Source organism: Leptonychotes weddellii, chromosome 1 (genome assembly GCF_054177405.1).
Source record: "Leptonychotes weddellii isolate Sample4059 chromosome 1, ASM5417740v2, whole genome shotgun sequence".
In the NCBI taxonomy this organism is placed as follows: Eukaryota; Metazoa; Chordata; class Mammalia; order Carnivora; family Phocidae; genus Leptonychotes; species Leptonychotes weddellii.
The window spans coordinates 107,872,838-107,898,017 of NC_138369.1; the positions used below are offsets into that span (position 1 = coordinate 107,872,838).

At 42.0% G+C, this 25,180-nt stretch overlaps 1 protein-coding gene across 8 annotated transcripts in view; it reads right to left on the reverse strand.

Annotated features, from left to right (window-relative positions):
* TNIK (TRAF2 and NCK interacting kinase) overlaps positions 1 to 25,180 on the reverse strand; it is a 355,853-nt gene that overhangs the window by 102,749 nt on the left and 227,924 nt on the right. For all 8 annotated transcript variants that reach the window (XM_081829593.1, XM_081829620.1, XM_081829611.1 and 5 more), the window contains exons 5-9: positions 23,338 to 23,448; positions 19,791 to 19,881; positions 17,555 to 17,685; positions 6,787 to 6,841; positions 4,727 to 4,805 (exon numbers count right to left, since the gene is read on the reverse strand). In XM_081829593.1, coding sequence (XP_081685719.1) covers positions 4,727 to 4,805; positions 6,787 to 6,841; positions 17,555 to 17,685; positions 19,791 to 19,881; positions 23,338 to 23,448 — 467 coding nt within the window. The remainder of the gene's footprint in view (positions 1 to 4,726; positions 4,806 to 6,786; positions 6,842 to 17,554; positions 17,686 to 19,790; positions 19,882 to 23,337; positions 23,449 to 25,180) is intronic.

Consider the following 25,180-nt stretch of genomic DNA (forward strand, 5'->3'; position numbering starts at 1 on the left):
TTAACATATAATGTATATTGGTTTCAGAGGTAGAGGTCAGTGATTCATCAGACTTTTATAATACCCGGAAGCACTTATGATTTTTCTAATGATCTCAATCAAGCGTTTCTTTGCCTGTTGGAATCTTCACATTTAAAGAGCGTGGGAAAAGAAAAAGACCAACTGTCCTTTACAGGAATGAAGTCCCCCCCGAGTTTCTCCAGAACATCCTGCAGGAGACTATAGCACTGAGTAGGGCAGGGAAGGGCACCATGTGGGTTAGCCTGGTGATGGGTATTAAAGAGGGCACGTATCGAATGGAGCACTGGGTGTTATACGCAAACAATGAATCATGGAACACTACGTCAAAATAAATAAATAAATAAATAAATAAATAAATAAATAAATAAATAAATAAAAATAATAAATGTAAAAAAAGAAAAAATAAAATAAAAATGCTCAAAAAAAAAGAAGTTAAGGTTTGCTTTAATATGCCCTAGTGTTTGGGAGGAAGTGAAATGTCTCTTCCACATGGTGGGAAGAGAAAGGAGAGGAAATGTGCTGAAGGAGATGGTTGACCCATGTGGGTGGAGTCTGGCCATGTTTAGAGACAGGAGGAGGAAACGGGAGTCCCAACTTACTGCGCATTTGCCCACGGTGACATGGAGACAGAGGCCGAGAGCATCCTTGGCCTCTAATTCAGCTGAGGTTAGAATCCTCCCGGAGACCTAATTATTGAATGGCTGGGCCACCTGGGCATTGACTGGAGCCCTGACCACATGACCTCCTTGGCACTGAGGCCGCTCCTCATCTCACTGATGGGGGAGGAAAGGGCCAGGTTCTGGTGAGTGGGGGTGCTTTCCTCCCCCCCCACACCCCCACAACAAAGGGACAAAGAGTAGTGCTGCTGCCTTTCTTTCCCTAATATTAAGGCACAGGAAAAAAATGTTCAACTGAAAGACTAGTACCCCATTCTCTAACACTCAAACCTTGAACTTAAGAGGCCGGATGACCCAGTAGAGAGAATGGGGGTTACAAACTTGGGAAACTAAAAGATCGTACAGACTTGTGCAAGGAACATGACCCACCCAAGCCTCAGTCTTATAGCTACAGAATGAGGACTAAAAGCATCTGCCTGGTGTGGTTGTGGTTAAGATTAAATTTATATCTATATAATAAATATATACACACACACACATATAAAACATTACTGAGTCTGCAACATGCGTATGCCTTCTATGTCCTGTATGTTGTAGGTTCAGCAAGTTAGTTGGAAATGGCCCTCAACTGAATGCTTATCATAAAGAGTTCATGGCCTGTTTCTACCACAGTGGTGTCCGCCCTTTGGCATCACTTTGATATATACCCTAAGAACAGTGTAATTCATTCGGCAGAGAATAGCTGGATAGAAAAAGAACATTTTGGAGTTTTGTTTCTTTTGATGGATGGGGAGAGGGATCCTCTCCTTTAAAAAATACAAAGAAAATAAATAAAATATTTCACTTCCTCCCAAACACTAGGGCATATTAAAGCAAACCTTAACTTACTTCTTTTTTTTTGAGCATTTTTATTTTATTTTTTTTACATTTATTATTATTATTATTATTATTTATTTATTTATTTTGATGTAGTGTTCCATGATTCATTGTTTGCGTATAACACCCAGTGCTCCATTCAATATGTGCCCTCTTTAATACCCATCACCAGGCTAACCCATCCCCCCGCCCACCTCCCCTCTAGAACCCTCAGTTTGTTTCTCAGAGTCCATAGTCTCTCATGGTTCGTTTCCCCCTCTGATTTCCTCCCCTTCATTTTTCCCTTCCTACTATCTTTTTTTTTTTTTAACATATAATGTATTATTTGTTTCAGAGGTACAGGTCTGTGATTCAACAGTCTTACACAATTCACAGCGCTCACCATAGCACATACCCTCCCCAATGTCTGTCACCCAGTCACCCCATCCCTCCCACACCCACCACTCCAGCAACCTTCAGTTTGTTTCCTGAGATTAAGAAACCCTAACTTATTTCAAATCACTTTGGACCTGGTCATTCAAGAAAGTACTCTTCAGTGCTTAAATATTTTCACTTAAAAAGTGGAATTCTATTGGGGCGCCTGGGTGGCTCAGTCGGTTAAGCATCTGCCTTTGGCTCAGGTCGTGATCCCAGGGTCCTGGGATAGAGCCTTACATCGGGCTCCCTGCTCAGTGGGGAGCCTGCTTCTCCTTCTCCCGCTCCCCCTGCTTGTGCTCTCTCTTTCTGTCAAATAGATAAAAAAATATCTTTTTTTTTTTTTTTTTGAAGTAGAATTCTATTGCAGAGAATTGGGAGCCACATCCTGTGTGGGGGTTGGGTCGGCTGCATGGCCATCTTATAAAGGCCAGGTTCTGAGTGAGACAGAGTTCTTCACCAGGGCTTCTGTTTTCCCACTCACTCTCTCAAACAGCCAAGTCATTTCCCCTTCTCTGTCCGGCAGTGTGGCACTCACACTCCTAACTGGCTTTCCTTCAGAGTCAGGGAGGCCGGGTGAGATGGAGGCCTGGCCTCCTCACTGTCCCTGGACTGACTCAGCTCCCGACAGCACCACCAGAATTAGTTCCTGTTGTCAAAGGTTTGAAGCAGGAAAGTCAGCCTGTATTTTCCTCATTCTCAAACAAGGTCAATGCAGAGTTGATCTTTTTGGGAGCAGGGTCAATGAAAATTAAAACCGCAGTGCAGGGGCTGTTCATTCACTTTTCTAAGGAGACAGAGAGGTCATGCAAAGGGGATAAGAGGAAAACAGGACAAGCGCAGTGACCAATTTCGGAGCTGGGGAGAGGTGGCGATGGGCAGAAGAGCCATCTGGTACCCTAAAAGGGAGCCACTTGGCCGGGCAGGGTGCTGCATCTTTGCACAAGAGGCCCAAAATCTGAATGTGATGCTCAATCACCAGATTTCTAGAAGTTGGCAATTAATATCAATGTTTCTGAGACACAGTGTGTGGCCACTTGTGCTGACCAAACGTAACACATGTGTGGATGGCCAGTTTGCACTCTGTGGGCTGAACCCTGGAAATATCTCCAGCAGGTGCAGGGAGTGGCAAGGGAGGGAGGGCACGGGGTAAGTAAAGCCCACTGCATACAGTGTATGTGTGTTGGGGGACGGGGGGCAGGGAGGCTTGGCTCAAAGGACAAGCAGCAAGCTGGCAGAGGGCTTGGCAGTGCTCCTGATGCTTCCTGGGAGGGAACTGAGCCGGATTCTTTCCCTGGGAGCTTGTTCCGGGGAGAAGGGAGGAAGCAGGGCGTCCAGGCCCTGCTGGTCATGTGCCGTACGGGGGCCCAATGGGAGGCTGTTGCTGGGGAGAGAACAGCAGGCTCACACAGTGACCCTCCAGAGTGAGAAGGAGGAGCAGGGCTGCTCTGCCCCTCGTTGCCCATAGCAACCCTCAAGCTCTTCCTCGGCAGGCCTCGGCAACTCGGCAACTCGGGGCTTCCGGTCCCCTCTGGCTGGTTCCCTCTCTTCTCTGTGCCGTGTGCCTTTCTCTTGTCACACCGGGGTTTCTATGTCACAATTAGGTGACTGTAGTAATTTAGACTGCAGAGGGTGAGGCTGTGGGTGGGGAAGGGGAGGAACATAAGGGTCCCAGTCAAGGGTGATAGTGAAGTGATCATGAAGTATGAAAAGGGGCAGAAAGGTCCTGAGCCTTCATGCTCTAACTGCCCAGAACACATCTCTAGAAAAAGAGAGAGGGTCATAAGCGGTCCAGGAATTGGCCCCAGGCCAGGACAATCAGAGATTCAAGGATGTATTGGTATGTATCAGGATACACCATATACACAGGGGGAAGAAAGGAGCCGTGGATTTTTGTTATGCGATGATAAGGTACAAAGACCCCGATATAAGTACACACAAAAGTCCAACTTCTGGTCTAACCATAGAACTGTATTTCCCAAACTTGAGTCAATCGTATACTACCAACACAATTTTTTGTTTGTTTGTCTCCACACTGAGCCTGGAGCCTAACACAGGGCTTGAACTCATGATTGTGAGATCAAGACCTGAGCTGAGATCAAGAGTCAGAACGCTCAGCCGACTGAGCCACCCAGGTACCCCACTGCCAACACAATTTTTAACCAGACTTTTGCATCATCCATCCTAGCATCCACTTGGTATTTTTCTTTAAATTAGGTCAAATTTTTTTATGTGAATAAGTTTATTAAATGGGAAGTTTGTATCACTGCCCCAAAGTGGAAGCCGGTATCACATGCCATAAAGGGAAAGCAATAGTAAAAACAAATACTACAAATATTTATGTGCAGACCAGTGAAATCATCCCTCATATAACCAGGTATGTGTAGGCACTCACAGAATTACCATCTTAAGGAGTAGAAGAAAAGCCAGCCAACCTAACCGGCTGACTCTTGGAACTATCACCCCCTCTGATGAGATGTCTTGTGCTGCCAGGCAAGATATTTCTCAGGTGGATGATAAATCAAAGAGCTTTCATGTTATTACTTGGGTTCCACTACTCACTTTAGCTAATACCTCCTTACCTTGAAGGGTATGGTGATAAAGACTTGCAGTGCAAATAGTAGGTACTTAATATGTGCTTTAAGATGAGTGACAGCCTATGGAAAATCACTCACCAGGTCTCAGTATGTGTTGGTCTCATCATGCAGCTGGACCTAAGGATTTGAGTTCTTCCAAGAGAGCATTGCAGGAAAACCCTGCCCTTGGATCGGCAAAGCACCAAAGAAGACCAAACTCACCACTTCTTCGACTTCAGGCGAGGCGCTGGGTTCCGGGGGATGAGGAAGAGGGCTCTCATGGGGTGCATGTCACAGAGAGCTGCAAGAGACCAAAGCAAGGGCCAGCTCAGGTTAGGAGGCCAAACCCAGGCCAAATGGCTCTGAGGCCACACATGCCCAGTGAGCAAAGCCAGAAGATCGCAAAGCTTCTACGTGTTTAGCATTTAAGAGAGCTGATGTCTAATTACAGAAGTCTCATAAAATTTCAACTGGACATTGTTAACATTTCTATTTCTACTCCATATTTAAGAAAGCTAAGTTAAAGCGTCAAAGCCTTTGCTTTGCTATAAATAACCATCTCAGATTCAGAGTAAACAACATCAAGATAAAAACTACAATGGAGACGGTAGGTTATTTTTAATTAGCAAAAGCCTAAGTCATAAAATGAAAGATAGATGGTCTATTTCTTATACACTGAAGGCTCATACACATGCAATGCTATCTACATAGATTTTTTTAGAGTATAAAGCACTCGACCAGAACACTTTCCTCTCTGTATTTCCAAATATCCTGATGGCTTTTCAGGTTTCATGACAGGTTCGTTTCTGTTTTTTGTTCATTTGTTTGTTTGTTTGTTCACTGGCCCCAGGAAGAACAGAGAGATCGACGCAAAGAGGGTCTGGTAGAAAAGTTATTAAAATATCTCAACCTGTAAACATGGCATTATGGTTTATAGAGAAAGCACTCATGCATTCTTATTTTAATCAAAATATTTCACTAGTTTACTTTTTAAACCTCCAGGGCTATCTTTTCCTTTGTGCCCAGAGTAAGAATATATTCTCCCTGAAAGCTAAAAGATTCTGTGGGTAGAAATTTATTTTTAGCCCCCTCTACTACTCATCAAGAATGATAATATGAGGATAATATTTCAGACTGCAATATATGATTTTTTGGATTCATAAATGCCTATTAGCATTGCCAATGAGGGGAATGTTGTCAACAAACACTCCAAATCAATCATGCTACGGATGAATTCCACCAACTCTAGAGTGAGAAATACAAAGGCTATGATAACATGAAGATAAACAGCCGTGTGAGCCAAACGACCTGCCATGCACAGAAGGGGGCCGTTTTGGGTTCAGGTTCTCCGGAAAGCGGACGCCAAGGCTGCACTAACCACATGAGAATAGTTCCAGGGGAAATTTCTGCCTGAGAGGCAGTGGGGAGGGGGCCAGGGCAGGTTGGCGGAGCTGTCACATTGCTCTGCAAGTCTGATCGGAGTGAAAGCGAGAGGCAGACAAGGTAGGTGGAAGTGTGCTAGACTGTCCTGCCGCCTGAGGAAACCAAGCGGAGGAACTGAGGAGTGAGAGTTGCCTACGAAGGCATCTCGTGTCTTCGAGAAAAAGGTCTGCCTTATATGCGGGCCATGCTAGGACACTGAATAGGGGGTGGGGTGGGGCGGGGCTTGGGGGCTGCTGCAGCAGCCAGACCATTGGTGAGCTGCGCTTCTTGCCGGAAGTCCGCATAGCCCAAGGTCATGGCCAGCACGCGCCTGACGGAGGCGCTCTACAGCACCCACGCTCCAGAGCGCAAGACATTTCAGACCTTCCCCGGATGGCCGGAGCCCCGGCCGCTCTGGCTCCCACCTAAAAATCTAAACAGCAGTATTGTATTAGGAGTGAGAGCAACCGAGTACAAGAGTTTGCGTAACTCGCGCACTGAGAATGAGTTCTGGATTTTTGTTAAGTTGGAGTTTACAGACTTTGTGGGTTGGCCCCCGTTTTGCGTTAGGTAAAGAGCAGTTCAAGAATAAACGACGCGTGGAATCTGTCAAACAAACCAGATCCCCCGAGTTCCTTTCCCTTTTCTTTCTTTTTTTCTCTAAACACAGGATCCTCACATGGCTCTGAAATGAATGGGTTCCTGGTTGAGCTAAGGTGACTTTGCTTTCTAAATATGCCAGCTCGAACCCACGCCGGGCTTGGCGTAGCAGAAGGAAAGCTACCCTGGCACGGGCAAGAAGGCTCCGCACCTGCAGAGAGCAGCCCAGCAACAGATCTCACCCACAGGAAGGTACTTACGGGGAGCACCTTCTGCCATCTCAATAGCGGTGATTCCCAAAGACCACAGGTCACTCTGAAAGAGACGAAGGCACACACACATGCATAAATGCAGGCAACAAAGAATAAGCTGCTTCAGCGGGTAATTGCTCCACAGCTCCCTGTAGGAAAGCCATTCCTTTACAAACCCGTTTCACCCACGAAGCTTAAAAGCAGGGACAGCCTTTTATTTTATTTTTTTTTTCTTTTCATGGATAGCATCTTTCACGGTATGATCTGACACATGGTGGATTTTCAGTAAATATGTGAAAAATGAATATGAGGTTTTAAAAATTAATTGATCACCAAAATTTATCTATGGATCGAACCATACGAAACTGGTATGATTGGACTGTTTTTAACACCTTTATTCAGGTATAATTATCATATAATTAACTGCTTATCTTTAAAGTGTATCATTTGGCAAGTTTTGAGACGTATGCACCTGTGAAAGCATCACCACAATTAACATTGTAAATATATCCAGCACCCCCAAAAGGTTGCCCTTGTTCCTTTGCAGTCTCCCCTCCTGCCCTTGCTGTCCCCTGACCCAGTTCCTGCTCCGAGGCAACCACCGATCTGCTTTCTGTCCCTATGGATTAGTTTGCATCTTCTGCAGCTTTATAGACATTAAATCATTCCATTTCTTTTGCGAACGTAATGGATTGAGGTCCAGCCTTGTTGCAGTGTGTAGTAGGACTTCATTCCTTTTTACTGCCGACTGCTGTCCATTGTGTGGATATACTTACTATACTTTGTTTATCCATTCACTTGTGGATGGACACTTGGAGTGTTTCCAGTCGGAGCTACGGCAAATAAAGCTGCTACAGACGTTCATGTACAAGTCTTTGTATGGACATATGCTTTCATTTCTTTTATGTAAACACCTAGGAATGGAATGGCTGAATCATATAGTAGATGCATATTTAGTGGGTTGCCTTGACCTACAAAGACAGCAATTTCAGATGGTTTAACCAAATAAGATGAGGACAGGGAAACTTTTGGGTGGTGGCATTCACTGATAGATCTCCAGTGCCCAGGACAGAGCCAGGCACCATGGGAGGTGCTTGATATGTTTGCTGAATGAATGAACAATACCGCCTATCTTGTAAGTAGACAATATGTAAAACAGAGAACCTGTACGCTTATATTCTTTCTTATGGTAAGACTGACTTTTACGTTGTTGTCAGAATTTTCTAGACTACTGCCTTTACCCCTGCCTGTGCAGTCTGCAGCTGCAACAGTATGCTTCTCTTCCACTCTGTGTGTATGGCTGAGTTGTCCCTACGTATTGCACAGGAGGGAGCAAATCAAAAGAAGGGAGAAACCAGGTTAGGAAACCCCAGAAGAGAGGCTTGCTACTTCAATGCCCCAGCATATTGGTAAGGACACACAATGTGGAATTTGGTTCAATGGCCTACAATCCTGATGAAGACTTTCATCCTCTTTTCATTTTCAATATATCCAGCATTTTGCATGGTATTCCAAATTCTCTCCTGTAACCTCACGCAGATTACAGAGATCAAAGTTAAGTTTCCTTGCTATTCCCATCAAACAAATGTCAAGACCACAAGAAAGGAGATACACCTAGAAAAGGGACTATGAAATCTATGCTGAGCCATTACCCAGAACTAAACTTCTCAGTATCCTGTGAGTGACACCCAGCCCTGTTCAGTATTTGGACAGAGACCCACACATACATGGAGGGGACTTTCTGCAGGGGGGTCTAGCCTCTTGCCTGAAGTGTCATATCTACTTTAGAGTAGGTGGCCAGGGCACACACTAAGCCTGTACTAGGACCAAGGGGAGATTCTTTTAATTCATGAGCCTATCAGTCTGTTCACATGATACACATTCTCAGTTCAACTTGGGATAATAACACACCTGCACAATACCATTGTTCTCAGATCCCAAGTCACTTCTCTGCATGGAACACAACTCAAGAAGGCACCTCTTACCCTTTCTCTTTGTTATATTTCAAGATGTATTCCTCTTGTCATCACACACACACACGTCTGCACAGCCCAGCAAGTGACTGAGTTTTCCTGCGGACTCCTGGCCTTGCTTAGGGAGGCCCCTCTGCAGCTAATGGGAAGGCCCAGGCCACTATTACAGGCTGACGCAGGAGCAGTAACTGGTAGAGCAGAAAACACAGGTCTCGAGGACCTGGGGTTTTAGGGTTGATTAACACAGACAGTCATTTGAGAACACGACAAAAACACTGAGTCACTCATGGTGCAGTAGGCATTAAACAGGAAACACAGCAGGAATAGTCTGGAAATGGTAGGCTGTGCTATTTTGATAGGATTTCAATATCTCTAGGACTTGGTGGTTCTACCATTTTCCCTCCATCTCCAGAAATCGAGTGTTTCTGTCATGTGCAATGAGGTGCAAATATAGAGGTGGTGGCCAGGCTCTCTGTCCCTAAGGGCCACAGCAGGGTCAAATTTAAGTGGCCTTCAACTCCTGGAAGTTTGAGCTGGTCTGAAAGCCAACTGAAGGCCAACACTTCTGTAAGGAAATGACAGGGCTGGGGTGAGAAGAGCTCCAGGCCAGTCCTCAGCTGGGGAAAAACTGTGCAGAAAATCCAGGCAAACGTCTGCCCCCGAGTCCTTACTCTAGCTATCCCTTCTGCTTGCAGCCACGACCCTAACTGTGTGCTGGCTGACACCCTCCTCTCCGTAATAAAGTCTTCGCTCAGATGCCATGTTCTCAGTGCAGACCCCTGAATGTCTCCCCTGGCCCTACCAGACCCTGTTCTCTTTCCCACTTTTGTCCCCCAGAGAACGAATCACCTTCTCACATCTGTGTAATTTACTCATCCCTAATCTATAATGTGTTGTGTTTACTGTTTGTGTCCCCTGCCCCCAGCGCACACAGACTAGATAGAACATACGGTCCACAAGGGCAGGGATCTTCGTTTTGTTACCCGGTATATTCCAAGTACCTAGAGCGGCACCCAGCACATAGTAGGCACTTAAGAAATAATCGTTGAATGAATGAACAGATGAAAGACCCACGACGGAAAGGAGCAAAACTTGTGTCTTAAGGTTGTTAGACTCCTCGTAGGGCATCTCCAACCTTCCATTTCACAGACAAGGGGAAAGGACGTCCCCAAGACCACAGAGCAACTCAGCGCCGGGTTTAGAGCAGGGCTGCGTCTCCTGCCTCCCAGACCACTTCTCTTTTAACTGTCATCACGACATAAAAACCTGAGTATTCATCTTTTAAATAAAACCTATGAGGGGCCCATAAAAGAATTGTTCCAAATTCCTAATTTGTTTACAGGTAACTGAAGGTGCTAGAGATGCAACGAAGGTGCTGAGATTCAGTGAGGCACCCCAAAGGCCAGTGCTAGGAAACTGGCCTCCACTTCCCAGAGGCAGCGTGAATAGTCTTTGAAGTCAGACGGGCCTGGATTCAAAGCCAGGTTCCTAGCTACCTGCGGAACACTGCTCAGAGCTTCGCTTCCTCAGCGTACAACAGAGCTAACTGCAACACGCATGCACACAGGTCTGCTGCCTGGCACAGTCTCAGTCGCACTGTAAGCTCCAGCATAGGAATCTCCTTCTTCTCTACTGTTAGGTGGGACTGCCTGTGCTTGCCCAATACAGTCTTCTATGTGTCCCCTCTCTCTGGTTGTGGCAGACCTCGTTTGTTGGCTAACCGCACAGGCATTCTCAGAGTGTAGGAAAACTAAGCTGTTTATCCAGACTTCCCTGCAGCTAAGGAGGGCAGGTAAGGATGGGACGTAGTTCTGGCCAATAAGACACAAGCGAACATCCTCCGGGAGCTTCGGGGAAAGCTTTTGTTTTTCCTGATACGAGGGACAAATACAGTTGGTGTCTTGACAACTCTTTCCCACTTCGTAGTGCCTTGAAGAAAAACATGACATCCAGAGTTACAGCATCCATTTTGCAACCATGAGGCAATAAGTCAATAAGTTAATTATGACAGGGCGGAATGGTAGGAGCCTGCGTTTTGAATACGTCAATGAGCCACTATACCAACCTGGACGGCCTGCCTCTAGACTTCTGATGATGTAAGAGACATAAGAACAACCAGAAGCGTTCTTAGTGATAATATGTATACAGCAGTAATTTGAGGGAACATATTCTGACAGTAGGAAAATGGAGAGGTCCCAGTTGTTAGGTGATCCTGGTTTTACCCCACAGGAAGCAGGAAAAGTCAGTGAAGAGAGAGAGAGGTTTCTCTTATTCAGGACACATCATCTTAGATCCCCTCTGAGGCAGCTTCCCCACCCAAACCCCAAAACAACCCCTTCAAACCAAAGGTCACACCATCCCAAGTCCTGTGTACCCTCTGTCACATGACCAGGCCAGAAATTGCTTCTTCTTTAAGCCCTCATTTGATATCACCATTAGGATCATATATAAATATATAGATATATATATATAAATATCTCCCCCCCGCCCCGGGTTCTCCTCTTTTCCAAAAGGAACATTTACATTCCTGGCCATATATACCCAGAGCTGCTTGTAAGCTGCGCTTAACTGCCTATGCTAGACAGCAATAAACGTCCTTGATGGGACTTGTTTTAAGCCTTTGGATACATTAGCAAGTCCCAAAGACACTTCAGAACTTAAATACGGGAGAAAATGTTCCAATTACAACTGGCAAGACAGATCACAGGAGATGAGAAAGGGAAGAGGGAGGAACAAGATGGGGAGAGAGTCAGGGAGAGATAAGTTTCCTTTGTGGCCATGGTGTGCCTCATTTTGGCAGGAGCTGGGTAATTCATTATTCCAGAGGCGCTGTGCAGCCTGGCCTGTGGCATGATTAATAGCCACAGTCCTGTGTGCATTACAAACGGAACAGAGACAAATTCTAGCGCCTCTGAGAAGCCAGAGACGAGCACGCAGCTTCTGCTGGTGGGGCGGGGGGTGGGGTGGGGGGTCAACTGGCACGCAGGCCACTTGAACACAGCAAAAGAGCATTCCTTTTGGGGCTGGGCTGCCCAACCTGTGAAGAAAAGGACACTTCCAGATGGCTCAACCAATCACACACGGAAAAGAGAGGGTTACGGGGGCACAGTAAAGAGCCCCCCTCCCCTCTGTGTGCATGAAGAGGCAGAAAGAGCTCACGCTAGACAGACAGACCTAGATTTGACTCTCCGCTCTGACAACTAGCTTGCAAGCCACTTAACTCCTCGGAGCCCATTTCCTCACCTAGAACGTGGAGAGAACACCTGTCTTGCAGGGTTAATACCAGAACTCAGTAAGGTGATATATACACTCACACACACACAGCACTTAACACCATGCAGTGCAAATAGTGGGTATTTCATAAACACTGGAATTGTTATCACTGGCTGCCAGGCAGCCAGCACACCGGGGTCAGGGACGGGGGCAGTGAGCTCTGTCACTTCATGGCTCTCAAAGAAGTCACCGAGATGATGCGGGAGGTTTACAGGAAGCCAAAGGAAAGGGCGCATCCTGCCTCCTCCAGCCTCGCGGTCTCCCTTTCTCGGCAGAGCCTCATAGGAAGCCAGATGGACAGGCAGAAATGTGGTTCGCTGAGTGCTAGCGCCATTATCCCAAAGCAGAGGGTAGCAAGGTAGTCTAGACTTGACAGACAATAGCGTAATAACAGGTATGACCAGGATGGTGGACTCTACCAAGTCTCACGGACCAGAAAACAGCCTTCTGTTGTGACTTATTGTTATTCTCTCTGTGGAAATGTTCCAGCTGGAAAAAGGAAATTATATTTATTGGGTGTGGGCCCTAAGAGAAGCAACCTAGAGGTAGAAGTTATGGAGAAGCAGATTCTGACTCAACATAAGCAGACAACTAAAGGTGTGTAAGACAAATATGAGGTTTGGCTCATGTGATGTTGTTGGCTTTTTTAGGTAAAAAAAAAAAAAAGGCCCCAAATAGCAGTACCTTCCTATGACACACAAACACTAAATATCAACTATCATATGTTGAGTAGCTACCAAGTGTTAGGCACTGAATTCATTCCTCTATATACGTTAGCTCACTTTATTCTAATGCAACCTTGTAATATATGATTTATTATTCCCATTTCATAGAGGCTTGAGAAGGTTTAAATAAATTCCCCAGGTAACAAAGCAAGCAGGAGGCAAAGTCTACATTTTAAACCAGTCCTGTCTGACTTCGAAAGCTTCACTCTGATTCACTAGGCCATACACTTATATTCTACATTCCATACAAAGAGCCAAGGTGGCGAGTCACTTAGGGTCACTGAGGATGTTCAAGCACAGGCAGTGATTAATAATTCCATTTCCCACGTAAAACAAACTAAGAGCAGGAATCTTCAGTGCCTCGTTCATCTACATCTGTTATCTGACCCAAGGGGAAACGTTAGAATAGCTTTATTACCTTCAGCTGGGGATGCGCAGAAGGGGGCCGAGGGGGTACTGCTGTGTCTTACCGAGGACTCTTAGGTGGATGGGAATGCAGAGCCACAAGGAATGCGTTTAAGAGCAAGTTCAGCTTCTTACTGGTGATAATAACATGGTATCTCTGTCATCCTTCCCTCCTTCTGAATAAGGGGCGGGGGGGGGCTTTGTTTGACTCTCAGTAGTCAGAGGCCAGGCCTTGCTTGAGGATGTAAATCTCATTCTGCAATCTGAATACTGTCCTCTTGCATCACACCCTGTATGAATCTTGCTGACGCCCGACTGGTCGAGATTTCTCCTTCCATCCTGCCTGATTAAAGCCAATTATGTGTAACACGGGAGCATGAGTGCTCGCTCTACAGCCCGAGTACAACACTCACCACCCAAGCCTGGAGGACACACCTATGGCTGCAAATGATCCATGGCACCTGTGCGCAAAGTCTCATAAGCACAGTCGAGGTGACTAATACACAACATTAGTGCAGGTCAGGCCAGAGGATTGGGGAGTTGCGGGGGGCGGGTGAGGGGCTAAGCCATTTTACTGGACTTCTCTTACTTTGCTAATTTAATATAAAAGCAAGGTCAGCTTATGGGGGGGAACAGGACAGAAAAATATATAAAATAAAAAAATATATATATAAATATAAAAACACATAAAAGAAAAATCTGAAGCTCTCCACTCCCACCCGGGAGGGGTGAGTAAGACTAGACCGTGTGTATTATATATACTGTGAGCTGCTCTTCGCATCTAACACTCTATCCTCGGATCTGTCCAGCTTCAGCTGCCCCATGGCTTAAATGGCTGCACCATATTCCACTGGCCAGATGCTCTTGGCCTCAGTCCACCAGTTCCCTATTGCTGAGAATTTGGCTGCAGAGAACTTTCATTAGTGAGTAGTTCTGTTAAAGCAATAGATACATAGGACTATAAAACACTTGACAAGTCCCATCTGAATGGGAATTCAAATTTCAAAAAATAACAATTTAAACAGCTTAGGAATTTTGAACAGTTTTATTAATTTTAAATCTTTTGAATGCTTGTTATTAAATGAGAAAGCGCCCATTATTGCCCCACATACTTATCAGAAAAATGAAACCTTTCCTTTTCCTTGAAGTGTTTTGACAGAATTTCTGAAAACAAGAAATGAAGGGCCTCTAGGGGAAAGTGAACACACCAGGCATATGAGATTCTGATGCTCCTTAGGAGAGGGGATATTTTCAATCAGGTACTTACAATGCCTGGTAGGTATCAGACAAAAGCAAATTGCACTGAAAAGCATGAGCTCTTCAGACTACCTTCCTACAGAGGCCTTTCTTTTATTGAATTACTGTAGTTTTTAGAAAAATCTATAGCAGTCTTTGAAGACATCTTAAATAGTAGACATCTCAAGATATCTCAAATAGTAGCTGATAATCAATAAATAATAAATCAAATAATAAAACAAAACTATATTCTTCTCTTATGTTGGTCTTTATTTTCAAGGAAGGGCTTCTGTCAAATCTAACAAAGCCTGGTGGCTTTCAAGTCATCTTTTATTGCAAATATACCCCCTAGGTGGCAAGTATCTACAACACACAAGAGCACAAAGTGTTGACATATGTTTCTGAGGCTGGGAGATACGCTGGGTCAAACGGATGCACAGTACCAAATGCCTAAACTTGGACGGGGTTGCAAACGAACTTATGTGTCAGAAACTGCATGTACAGATGCAGCTTGGCTCATTCTTTACACGTGGTGGGTATTTAATAAATATGTTCTGAGGGAATAAAGAAATGGTTTCAAAAGGCAACATATTGTCAAGTTGTCTCCTGGTGACAGACTACATTCCTAAGAATGGTGAACAGAAAAAAGGATAAAATCTGGTGCCAAGAAAGAAGCAGAAAGATTATATTTCCAGAATCGCTGCCTCTCTGGTCCACTGGAGAAGTGTGAAGCGGTTGAAATAAATCTTCAAAGAACACTCAAAACTTCCTATCTGCCCAGTCTTCCTAATTCACCCTTTTGTCCTGCCCGTTCTTGTACCCATGACAATGACTGGTGAGGCTCATATTCTTGCCATGGCTTCTTCCTCCTCTCGTACCACCTGCACTCATAACAATCCTAACAAAGTAATTCTCACTAAGGTCTAAATGACTAATATAGCAAAACTTTCTCTCTTCAGGATTCCTCATTTTTTTTAATAAAAGATACAGAAATTAATCTTCAGTTTACTAATGTCTCAGGATACTTGTATAGTCACATGGACCTTCAAGTACTTCTGAAATCACCCTGTGCAGCATGATGCTCCCTCACCCCCCCGTGGGTACTCATACACCAGGGTTTGTCCACACCTAGAATTATGCATTGGGCTCTAAATTCTTTCACTGATCCCAAACCATATTCCTTAGCCTTAATCTGAGGAAGGAGGACCAAGATATCAGTATAATTCTAAGCTTTGGCTTTGCCAGAAGGAAGTCAGTCCTCTTTTATGTTATTGAAAACAACTAAGTCACAGGGACCTATTTTATGTCACCGAAAAGAAGTCGCACATACAGTACAGCCACTCAGAATAGTTAGAAGGCTAAACTAAGGGTAAAAGTGTGAAACACCCTGATTCTCCACGGTATGTTATAAAGCAGTCAGAAATATCTGTGGTCCAGAAGCAAACTAGTTAGCATTTGCTAAGTACAACTATTGTTTGAAGAATTACTTATAGCCAGTTACAATACACATATCTGGTCTGGGACATATATTTTGTAGTGGCTCCTCTGAAGGGATCTGCAAATTAAATTATTTAAATATACTTATCATTAGCAGTTTAAATAAATGACATTTATTTTGGCGAGAGGTTAATTTTTAACTCGGCAGCTGTTTTCAGACAGATTGTTGTCAGATTATTACGGTGACTAACTTTGAGAGAAGGAAGACATTTACAGGAGATTATTTTGGTTTTAGACTTTCAGTTTGCATTTCTCCAAAGAGGCCAATCATTTTGTCAATGCCCTGAGCTACTGGGTCCCGAAGATATTGCAATGTTTGCATCTTTGTGACCTGATTTCAATAATAACCCCACATGTGGAGAACTAAAAATGTTCTTTAAAAGAGAAATTCTTCAAATATACTGTTCGGAAGCTGTTTTGTGGGTAAGTTGGAGATTTATATAGGAGTACATCATAGAGGAGCAGGGTAATATATTGGTAATATTCTGAAAAGAGAGTTGGAAGATGTGGGTTCAAGTCCCGACTCTGAGAAGCCCAGTAACTTGGTGTGCACTTGCAAAGACCTCTGGCTTCAATTTCCTTTCTGCAAGAGGAGGGCAAGTGGAGGTGACCACTAAAATCCTTTGGTGAAAAGTCCACACACCTGTGAAACCAGCCTAGGTAGTATGAGATTTTGCCCAAGCTTGTGCGGTGGTCTACACAAAGACCACAGCATATCTCTTCATCTATCACACTGAAAACCCACAGTTCCTACATCCCATTTGCCTCCAATTTTAACGTCTCAACTTTCAGCCACGATTCATGACCACAATGTCACCTGACATTGCAGCTATCAATGGGATAGTAACCCCAAATTATGTTTGATTACTGGCTAGCAGAATGGAATAGAAGGGGGCTTCCTGGAGAAGGGGACAACTGTCACCATCTACTTAAACACTGCTTTGAATTTATTAGCAAATTGCCAGTTTATCACACAAAGTAACAAGCTACAAATCAAATTTCAATGAAACAGCATGATAGGCTACAGAAATACCATGAAGTAGCTACCAACAACCTGTTTCATTTGTTCTCACTGAAAAGGAACTTCAATAATTAAACTTTGAGCAATGGAGAAATGAGGAAGTCTATTTTTAACCAGAAAAAGATGACCCAAGACAAGAGATTGGCTTTTTTTAAACATAAAAAGCTCTCAGAATATACATATATATATATACGTACATACATACATATATATGTATATATATATACATATATAGTTAAAAATCTAAACTATAATCAAAATAGAAATTTGTTGTCTATTTTTAAGTTTTTATTTAAATGCCAGTTAGTTAACATATAGTGTAATATTAGTCTCAGGTGCACAATATAGTGATTCAACCCTTCCATAAGAAATCTATTTTCTAATAAGAAACAAGAGTAAGTTCAAGAGAATATAGAAAACGGTTTCAACATTTTTTACGAAGAGGCAATCAGATAAAATGGGTGAATTCATGGAAAAGATTCTCACTTGAGTGTCTTATCATTTTAAGTACAAATAATGCTTTTCAGTTCTCCCTTTGGATTACATAAATCATAGGCCCAAAGGCACGTGAGAATTCTCCCACTGCAAGACTCAGGATGAGATGTGAGTCAATGAAGACACACGAAGAGAAAATGAAGAAGTCAAACCTTGAAATCGTATGTGGCGTCTGGGTTTTCGTCACAGGCAATGACTTCTGGTGCCATCCAGTAAGGGGTCCCGATGAAGGTATTTCTCCTGCCCACTGTTCGATCGAGCTGGGCACTGACGCCAAAGTCCACTATTTAAGAGAAGACAAATGAATAAAGTCTATGATCCTTATATGATGATAAAACGAATGTGCATTTTTTTTTTTACTGTGGCAAAATAAACATACCACAAAATTTATAATTTTAATCATTTTTAAGTCTGCAGTTCTGTGTCATTGAATACATTCACATTGTTGTGTAACCATCACCACCATCTGACTCCAGAACGTTTTCATCTTCCCAATCTGAAACTCGGTACTCATTTAAACAATAACTCCCCATTCTCCCCTCTCCCCAGCCCGACAAGCACCATTCTACTTTCTGTCTCTATAAATGGGGACTACTACAGGTACCTCATATAAGCGGAGCCATACAGTATTTGTCTTTGTGTGACTGGTTTATTTCAATTAGCATAATGTCCTCAAGGGTCATCTATGTTGGAGCATGGGTCAGCATTTCCTAACTTTTTAAGGCTCAATAATATTCCATTGTATGTAAGTGCCATGTTGTGTTTATCCACTCATCTGTTGATGGCCAACTGGGTTGCTTCTTCCTTTTAGCTATTCTGAATGTCTATTTTTAAAGTGCATGTATAAATGGGTAAAGTGTACCAATGAGGGAAGTCCAAAATGTTGTATTTGGTTAAGCCAAGGGTCCGTAGGGGCCAAACACAGGTGTTAAATCAAAAGCCAGCTTGTTTACCATAAAAGATGATACTTAGGGGATACAAAGAAAGTGGTTAAGAGCCAAGTTTCTGGAGTCAGACTGCGTAAGTTTGCAACCCAATTCTGCCACTTACTAGTGATGTGACCTGGGGCTAGCAGATCAACTTCTTTAAGCTTCAGTTTCCAAATTTATAAAATGAGGGTGATGATATTTACATAGAGTTGCTGTGATGTAAGTGTTGTGTACAGGGCCTGACATAATATTCTCTCAACAAGTGACTGTTAATTAGTGATGAGTGACTATTCTGAGGAAAGATTATCTAGGCAGTCCGTACAAACATATGTATACACACACACATACATACACACACGCCTTCCTTAAGTAATGTATGCTTTTGTTTTAAAAGGGAATATTCATGGGGCGCCTGGGTGGCTCAGTCATTAAGCATCTGCCTTCGGCTCAGGTCGTGATCCCAGGGTCCTGGGATCGAGCCCCGCATCGGGCTCCCTGTTCCACAGGAAGCCTGCTTCTCCCTCTCCCACTCCCCCTACTTGTGTTCCCTCTCCCGCTGTCTCTCTCTCTGTCAAATAAATAAATAAAATCTTAAAAAAAAAAATAAAAGGGAATATTCATGAGATGAAAGTTTGGCCCCAAATGCTGAAAAAAATGGAAATTATATATTTTAACAAAAAGGCAAGAGCAAATGTTTGGGATATAAACATAGGACGTATTTCAATCTCTTTGGAAATAAACAATCATATGGCCAATAACTCCTTTCTAGATGACAAATTGCATATCCTAGGGATAGCTGTCGATTCGTGCTCTTACTCATAGACACCAAGCAGGTGGAGATTGTGGAGCATGTGGAGATTCTCTACCTTATCTGGACAGTCCCAGCACCAAGGAAAAGGGTTCCCTCACTGATAACTCCAGCAAATGGAAGTAGGATAACCAGCATGCATACAAAATTGAATACTGAACACCCCTTTTGTGCAGGTGCCCTAGGTAATAATGAAGTTGATGTAAATATAACTTAAAACATATGGGAACATAGCAGGGATTCATTATTCTAAATATGTCTAACTGTGGATATCTTTCAGTAAAAAATGGGTCATTCTGTTATAGCAGCAACAAAGTCAACAAATGGTGAGATATAGGAAACCATTTCAAGGTCAGTCACTTCTAATCTAAAGGGTTTTTGCTTAAGAAAACCTCAATTATATCTATGTATTAAGCAAATGGTTCTGTCTGCCATGTTGTATACCAGTTCACTCCTCAGGTGCTTTTAGAAAATGTTTTGAAATAGACAAACATTTTTCTTTTCATTCTTTAGTACAATGACCTCCAAATTCGTAGTGACAAATTTACATTCACTAAAAACAAAATAAAACAACAACAACAAAACCAACCAGCTGTTGAAATAATCCTATCAATTCCTTCAATTCCTAGGCTCACTGGATTCTGTTCTTACCTAGTTTAACTTCGGCATTCTCAGTCAGCAAGACATTCTGCCCTTTAATATCTCGATGAATCACTTTATGCTGGTGCAGATGACTCAGCCCCTGGAGTAACAAAGAGTTGAGAAGGGTTAACGGGAACATAAGCCAAGATGCAAATAAATTATTTGGGTTGTCAATGATCCAAAAAAGATGCAAACTCACCCAGAGATACTTTTTTTTTTTTTGGTACTTTCACTATCATACTCAGGTCTTCCACATGTGTATAGTGCGGTTCTAAACTAGGCAATTGATCAATGGCAACTGACATACAGAAGCAGTCTTTGCAATGCATGCTGCTGTATTAAGTGAACTGCTTGCCTATCAGCTGTGATCTCATGTAGCATGGACCCATGAGGACAAGGATGTGGATCTGGCATGCACGAGTTTTAGCTAACAGTACTATGAAAAGTGAGGACTGCCTGCCTTTGCTAGTTTGTAACAGGAATATCTATAGTCTCTGTACAGAAAACTAACCTGATTTAACTAAGTCCTCCACTTTTTTTTTAAAGCAATATTTGAATTCAAGAGTTAAAAGTTGCTCACTAAATTCTACTCCTGAAACCAATACTGCACTCTATGTTAACTCACTTGAATTTAAATAAAAACTTAGAAGGAAAAAAAATAGTTAGAAGTTACATTATATCATATAATTTTAGTTAAGCACAATAAAGTATTTTTTCAGACCAGACAAGAAATTTCCCTTTGCCTTTAGCCAACGTGGCTCACGTTAAAAAAAGAAAACAACAGTTTCTATTTCCTTTGTTGGCATCCGTAACTATCATCTTTAGTGCTTTATGATATTTGTGACTTTGTGTTCATTGTATGAAATAATTATTTGATGACATCCAAAACTGACTGTGTTCCATTTCTCTCTCTGGTTTATTTGTGGTGTGAGTTCTGAAATCTATGGACTTGCTCTAAGGTAGTGATACATTTCTCAAAGTATAACCTAAAAAAATCTCAAATTGGAGTCTTGAAGCAAATTATATTATGCTAACACTTGCTAATTAAGGTACTGTATCCTCAAGTATTGTCATTTTATTATTTATAATTTTCTGTACTTTTAATTTCCTCCATAATGAAAAAACCCTGGCATGGAAAGATGAAGTTGACACAAAAAGAAACAAAAATAATATCCAAATTCTTTTGTTGAAAAAACTCAGCGTAAGAATCTGGATGCCCAAAAAAGATCCATGTGTATATTCAGGAAGATCAGTAAACACAAACCATGTGAGAAATTGAACCACTGGTTTGGGTTTTAAAAAAATTACCTTTCCTCTCTAGTCAGTTCAGCTCAAGGTAGACATCAAGCAGAGTAAAATGTATGGTTTTACAACATATTAATATCCCATGAATACTTAGAGGGACTAAAGATCCTCACACTCCTTCACTAGCAAAGCAGTTGGAAGCAGGTACCAGAACACATAAGTGAGCCAAACATTGTAGTTAATGATATCGTATGATGCGTGGAAGGTTATCTCTGAAACTTCTTGTGATTGAATGTCCCTTCCCATGAGTCACCTTATCTCAAATGCCAGTATCTTTTGGGAAAATGTACTGGAAGAAAGAAGAAAACACTGTTTTCACACATTCTAATCAGGTACTGAGAGAGTCATCGGGTGAAACATCCTGCTGCTTTCAGAACCCTGGAGAGCCCATGGCTGACCCCCAGGGTTCCCCATCCAAGGTTCCCCAGCAGAGCAGAAAGGTATATTGCAGAACCAGCCCTGGAGGCCCAACGTATTCTTGGCCCCACTGGGTCGTCTGGATGCCTAAATAACCCTTTGTGCTTTCTCTAAATGAGTGAAATTCTAAGTCAGAAATTCAAATGAAGTTTACACAAAAGCACCTCAACACTCAAAAATAAATGTCAGATGTGAAGGAAAGGAGCAACCATACCTCCTTGTTTCCTGCTCAAATTTTGTCTTGTGTTCTGTATCAGAAATCTTTTTGCCCACCCCAAGCCATGGATGTTTTATCCGATGTTTGCTCTTAAGAGCTTTATTTTTTGCATCTTTTACATTTATATCTCTTATCCAGCTGGAATTAATTTTTGGATATGGTATAAAGCAGGTATCAAGTTTCATATTTTCCCATGACTCTTCAATTGACCAAGCACTATTTACTGATAAAAGCACCCTTTCCCCATGCCCTGCAATGCTCCTTTTGCTATAAATCAGGTGTCCAGATGAAGTGGGTCTGTTTCTGGACTCGATTCTGTTCCCCTGGCCATTTGTCTATCTTGTGACAATTCCACTCTGTCTTATTTACTTAGTGGCTTTATAATAAGTCTCAATAACTGGCAGCATAGATCCTCCAGCTCTATTCTTCTTCTTCAAGATTGCCTTGGCTATTCTTGGCCCTTTGCATTTCCATATAGTGTTTGAAAACTCAGCTTGTCAATATCCACAGCTATACCTAGAGGGATTTTGATGGGGAGTTCAATGAAACCATGGATCAAACCAGGGAGAAATCACATCTTCACAATAGTAAGTATTCTTATCTGTGAAATGGTATACACCTCCATTTATTAAGGTCTTCTTTAATTTCTCTCAGTAATATTTTGTGGTTTTCAGTGTTGAAGTCATTCACATCTTTCTGTAAGTTTATTTCTAAGTATTTGACTTTTATGCTATTATAAATGTTATTTTTAAAGTTCACTTTCTGTTCATTGTTGTTGTTTTTTTTGCCTTATGTGGTTTGAATATTTTTAATGTCTTTCAATCCACCCATCTATCCATCCCTCCATCCATTCACAGCACATAATCTGTCTCTCAAAAGTGTATCTTGGACACATCATGAAAATAGTTTTAACTTATTCCCTTAGGTTAAGAAGGCAGAGCGTATAAATAGATTGCCACGCACATCTAGTAAGAATGCTCAGTGAACACACAATAGCCTCCATATCAGTAGCAAGAGATAATTAAACTAGTCTGACTGAACTAAAATATGACCAATTACCTTCTTCTCCCTGAACTGAGCTCAGTAAATATGACACTATTGTCCAGATTGCCTGACTGAGATCAGTAGGCAAAACTGGACAAACAGACTTAGTCTCATCCAGCTATTCTGATCAATTTAACTGACAAAGTCTTAAAGAATTTTTTTTAAAATTTAAAATCAGTTAAACTAGGTTCTATATGCTAAAATGGTACATGTCACTCAACCCTTAAACTCGTCATAAACTTTCACAAATGGAAAATTCAAATGCGTAATCAAAATACCTCTAAAAAATTCATTTCCTAAGTGAGACCTTATCTCTATGCTCTAAAATCAGATTTCTAATTGGAAATATCGTGGGAAATGAATCCCTTGTTAAGGGAAGTCACCCGGTGTTAGCCCTCCAAATGAGAGCGCCCATGGCCTGTTCAGAATGGCTCTCACCTTCATGTGAGCAGACCCCAAAACTACCGCTAGCACCATCACTGTTAGAATAATGCTTTACAAACATCTGCAATACTTTTGTGAATGTCAGTGGAAAGTTCAACACCTCCCAAGATACTCCGTGTTGTCACTTACTCGTAAGATCTCCCTGCAGATGTATGCGATCCACTCCTCCTTCAAGGTGTTACCTTTTGTGTTCTTGATCAGGTCAGTGACAGAGCCAGCGCCACAAAACTCCATCACCAACTGGCAAAGGAAGCAAACATGCCATTATTATAATTATACTTCACAGCGTTTGCTGGGCTGGGTTAAGAAAGCATAAGTCATTCCAGTTGGCTGTTTTAGAATACCACTCCTGTAAAGAAGAAGTGATCATAAGACAGTGTAGAAAACATAAACTCATATCTTAATTTCTTTCCAAAGTGATGGAAAAGAAAGATGATTTTTAATTTTCCAACCTGAAAGTTATAATTGGAAATTGAGGGAAATCCCCATATTCTAAGTACTTTTAAAAATGAGGGCAGCTAGGTGGTTCAGATGTAGTTGAGAATATCTCTGTGTTTTTATCCAGCAATTGATCTTACCTTTCCTACAAAAGTGGATCATTCCCCTGTCTGAAAGAACTATGGTTTTCTAGGCAATCTGACACTAGGACAATAAAGTATACACTGTTCATGCTATTGGTTTGTAAGTGGCACTGTAAGCTGTCAGAGTGGGGACTATCTGTTTTTAATTAACTTTCAGCAAATGTTCCCAGGAGGTTAGACACATCAAATAAATTCAATAAACAATAAGCCTTAATTTAGCACCTTTCATCCAAAAAGCTTCAAGTTCTCTATAAATATAAACTCATTACAGCACTCACCAACTTTATCAAATAGGCAGAACATAATCTTCTCCCTTACTTAATGGAGAAATAGAGACTAGAAGAGGAAAAGCAATTCATCTGATTTTACTTCCATATTCTAGGTTTAGGAAACACATCCATTTCTTTACTTTCTCCCTTTTCTTCAAAAAAAAAAAAAGAAAGAAAGAAAGGTCTTCAACAAATGGCATCTTATTATTAAATACTTACATTTTTTCGTAATTATATGAAAAGAATTCAGAATAACTAGCAATCGATCTCTGAGTAGACACTAGAAACAAAACTCAAATGGACCCATCATAAAATCACATTGATGGTTTTGACTCTGTCCAAATGAACATTCTTAACATCAACACCATGTATGCCTCATAGAAACTCAGGAAAACTCCTGACATGAGTTTCATGAACAAGTTTCCAATGCCTTTGCTGACTGGCCTTACGATTGCACAAAGGGTAGGGAAACCCTACCATCTTCTCCAGAGTACCCGTAGAAGTAAAGAGACCTCTCAGGAGGTTTTGTAAGGAAATTTGAGAAGTGCCACAATAGACCCCATTGCAATGCGTAAGAGTTGTAAAATTATCATACGTGATAGTCAGGAAGCAATCAAAGAACATATATGGGTCATGTTAGAAAAGAACTCAAGAGTCAACTTGAAGAGGTTCTCACTGGCCAAAGATGGGATGATTTGAGCATCAATAAGAATAAGAACTGCGATGGCTTGAAACACATTAAACTTACCTAAATGCATTAACAAACAGCCCTCAAAAAGAATATAACAGGCATTGGCTTACTTTGAGACTGGTAAATAGAGGGAAAGAATCAAGAATTTACACTACATTCTTAGACAAGTTTTAGCACTGGATAGTTAAGTAATTAAAAGGGGCAGATCTTCTCTTTATAAAATGCAGTCATTCCATGTAATAAATGAAGAGGACATAATAGAATTAAAATATCACTATTTCATAGTCCCTGACAAACTAATGAATTTAAGCACTGATTATCAATGGCTGCTAACATAAAAAACATAAGAAGTGACCAGACAGTATTTGCCTCTCAATTAGAATAAGAACATCACCTAAGAAGTAGCCTTGCTAAAAACAAACAAACAACAA